This window comes from Hyla sarda, chromosome 12 (assembly GCF_029499605.1).
Source record: "Hyla sarda isolate aHylSar1 chromosome 12, aHylSar1.hap1, whole genome shotgun sequence".
Taxonomy (NCBI): Eukaryota; Metazoa; Chordata; class Amphibia; order Anura; family Hylidae; genus Hyla; species Hyla sarda.
The window spans coordinates 1,113,868-1,117,368 of NC_079200.1; the positions used below are offsets into that span (position 1 = coordinate 1,113,868).

At 46.6% G+C, this 3,501-nt stretch overlaps 1 protein-coding gene across 1 annotated transcript in view; it reads left to right on the forward strand.

Moving 5' to 3' along the window:
- RAB5IF (RAB5 interacting factor) overlaps positions 1 to 3,058 on the forward strand; it is a 14,186-nt gene extending 11,128 nt beyond the window's left edge. The window contains exons 3-4 of the mRNA XM_056548079.1: positions 1 to 78; positions 2,431 to 3,058. The exon at positions 1 to 78 is cut by the window's left edge and continues 52 nt beyond it. Of these exons, the coding sequence (XP_056404054.1) occupies positions 1 to 78; positions 2,431 to 2,472 (120 nt within the window). The 3' untranslated portion in view covers positions 2,473 to 3,058. The remainder of the gene's footprint in view (positions 79 to 2,430) is intronic.
- The last annotated feature ends 443 nt before the right edge of the window (positions 3,059 to 3,501 follow it).

The window sequence follows — 3,501 nt, forward strand, 5'->3', positions numbered from 1 at the left end:
CAAATAGATGAGGAGGAGTATGGCGGAACCTGGGAACTAACCAAGGAAGGATTCATGACCTCATTCGCCCTCTTTTTGGTACGTTTCATCTTTTAGTTCAGGGTTCTTCGTCCTCCTTAGGTTGTTAGGGACTCTTTTATGTGGCTAGATAAGACTGGTCATCAGGATTCCAGGTATAACTTAATTTTCTCTCTAGTCCATTCCAGTGTCTAGATATAAGCCTTTTTATTATGCAAATGAGGCTCAAGTGTCCAGGGGGCGTCTCCTAATAGAAGTGTCCAGCCTACGTTCTCTTTATCTAGTGGTTGTTAGTCTCACAGAGTGTGCGGATGCCAGTGAGCCACTAATAAAAAAGATATTGGCTGTGCTGGAGAACACCCTCTTGGCACTTTAGCCTCATTTGCATTATAACGAAAAATTGCCCAGGGGGCGTTTCCCAGTACGATAAGAGTACAGGAAAGTCCAACCCATGTCCTCTTTATTAGTGGCTCACTGGCATCCGCATACTCTGACTGACAGCCACTAGATAAAGAAGACAAGGGCCAAAATTACCTGGACTCTTACTATGCTGGGAAACGCCCCTCTGGACACTTGAGCCTCATTTGCATAATAACAAAAAGGCTTAAATCTTGGCACTGGAAAGGACTATAGAGATAATAACAGTATGCCTGGTGTCCTGATGACCTGTCCTATCTAGTCATCGGCTTGCTTACACCCTCAGTCCTGCCTCAGGCATCGCTGGTAAATAATTGATTTTCAAAGAAGCCTGCCATAGCATTGATCAGTGTTATCTGTGCTCTGCTTATACAGCCTGCCATAGCATTGATCAGTGTTATCAGTGCCCTGCTTATACAGCCTGCCATAGCATTGATCAGTGTTATCAGTGCCCTGCTTATACATCCTGCCATAGTATTGATCAGTGTTATCAGTGCTCTGCTTATACAGGCTGCTATAGCATTGATCAGGGTTGTTGGTGCTCTACTTATACAGGCTGCTATAGCATTGATCAGTGTTATCTGTGCTCTGCTTATACAGGCTGCTATAGCATTGATCAGTGTTATCTGTGCTCTGCTTATACAGGCTGCTATAGCATTGATCAGGGTTGTTGGTGCTCTACTTATACAGGCTGCTATAGCATTGATCAGTGTTATCTGTGCTCTGCTTATACAGTTTGACATAGCATTGATCAATGTTGTCGGTGCTCTGCTTATACAGGCTGCCATAGCATTGATCAGTGTTATCTGTGCTCTGCTTATACAGGCTGCCATAGCACAGCATTAAAGGAGTACTCCAGCAAAAGTTAACTTATCACCTATACACAGGATAGGGGATAAGTTGCTGATCGCTGGGGGTCCAAATGCTGAGACCCCCCTCCACGATTGCTTGACCCTGGCTCTCTCACTGAGGAGCGTGTGTTGTCTACCAATAGACGGCACATCCTCCATTAATTTCAATGGGAACGCCTGGGATGCCCAAGATGCCCGTACTTGGGTCTTTTCGGCTCCCATAGAAATTAATGGAGCATGTGTCATCCGCATCACGCGCCTGGTCCCGTCCTGGAGATAGGGAGGGGGGGGGGCTAGTGGACAGACTCCCCGCATTATCTCAGGGTGTTCGGGAATATTGCGATGAGGACAGCCGGATATCCTTTACCTCCATCTGTGCAGGCAGCCTGTATAAGTGGAGTGCCGATAACACTGATCATTGCTATGTGAATAGGCCCCTCCCCTGATTAGTGGTCTGACCTCTCCCGGGGATCCCTATTGTCAGCTGAGATCGGTTCTTATATCAGTTCTGCTCTATCCGAGTGTTCCCATCACATAAGAGCCGCAACTGTCAACGCCCGGGAGGTAACAGGCTGGGTGTGTGGCGTGCGTTCACCACAAGATGGCGGTATTATACTGATACTTTATTTTCCTGCACAGCGTTCTCTCTATTTCACATTGATAAAAACGATTTGACAATGAAGTATTGGGCTTTTGTATTTTAAAGGGATACTCCACCTTTAGACATCTTATCCCCTATCCAAAGGAGATGGAATAAGATGTCTGATCGCTGGGGACCCCTGCAATCTTGGCTGGGGCACCCCAGAAATCCGGTGCATAGAGCGAACTTCGCTCCTTGTCGGATGACTGTCGATGCGGGGCAGAGGCTCGTGATGTTACGGCCATGCCCCCTCAGTGCAAGTCTATGGGAGGGGGCGTGACAGTCGTAACATCACGAGCCTTTGGCGCTGCAGCAGGGAGATCGCAGCGGGATCCCTGCGATCAGACATCTTATCCCCTATCCTTTGTATAGGGGAAAAGATGTCTAGGGGCGGAGAACCCCTTTAATCCACCATATTAAAGGGGTCTCAAGCTGTGATTATTTGTGATATGGTGGAACGTTGCAGTCATCTGTTGGATCTAACGTTGCGCTTCTCTCCCTCAGGTGGTCTGGGTCATCTTTTACACGGCCATTCATTACGATTGATCATTTTTAATCCCTTTTTGCCAAGTTCCAACTTATTTTTTTTTCTCAAGAATTTTTTTAATCGTCAAATACAAAGGACATTTCATGGGAGGACGGAGCTGCCGCGATGATGAGGATGATTTCTGGATTTAGTCATTGGCGCTGCGGGTCCAGTTCTCGCCATGACTGCAGAGACCTTCTCTGACTTTTTACACAACTTCTTAGACTTTCCGCTCAGAGGACTAGAATCTGGTTTTGTCTCCTGAGAAGCGTTAGCGCTGTCTCGTGGCGCCGTCCTCAGCTCGTCCATTGTTCGCCCAGACGGCAGCGTGGGGTGAGTAGCGTCCGGCAGAACGGGCGCTGTGGTCGCAGTGTGAATATTGTGATGGATTAGAGGCTCAGACGTGGCTCACGTGGCCGCTCAATCCCTCTGTATAATCCATGGATCCGCTCGGTGTGACCGGCGCCCTCTCCGTCACCCGTCTGTATCGTGCGGCAGCTGCTCCAGAGCCCAGAATGGTTTATAAATCATTGAAGATACTCAGTATTGCAACAATAATTTTGGTATTTAACTCGGCGTGAATGTGTTTTACAATTAAATTTGATTTATTGAAATCAGTCTTTTCCCGCGTTCTTTGCCCGTTCGGCTCCCAGTATAATACAGATTTTTTTTTTCCAAATTTTTTGTAGCAAAAAAAAGTCCTCGTAGCAGATTGTGGGGTTCATTGCTGGGACACAACACTTAAAAGGGTACTCTGGTATTTGAAAGTTCTTTATTTATTTTAAATATAATTATAACCACAAAATATATAACTTGCTATATTGTTATGATGTTAACACAAATTGGCTTCAGCAGGCTTTTGCTTGTGTAGTCCTTTCATTGTCAGTGTGGTGTTGTCTCAGCAGATCCCTGGCCCCTCCCTTTCTCCTGACAGGAAGTTGTGTAGTCCTTTCATTGTCAGTGTGGTGTTGTCTCAGCAGATCCCTGGCCCCTACCTTTCTTCTGACAGGAAGTTGTGTAGTCCTTTCATTGTCGGTGTGGTGTTGTCT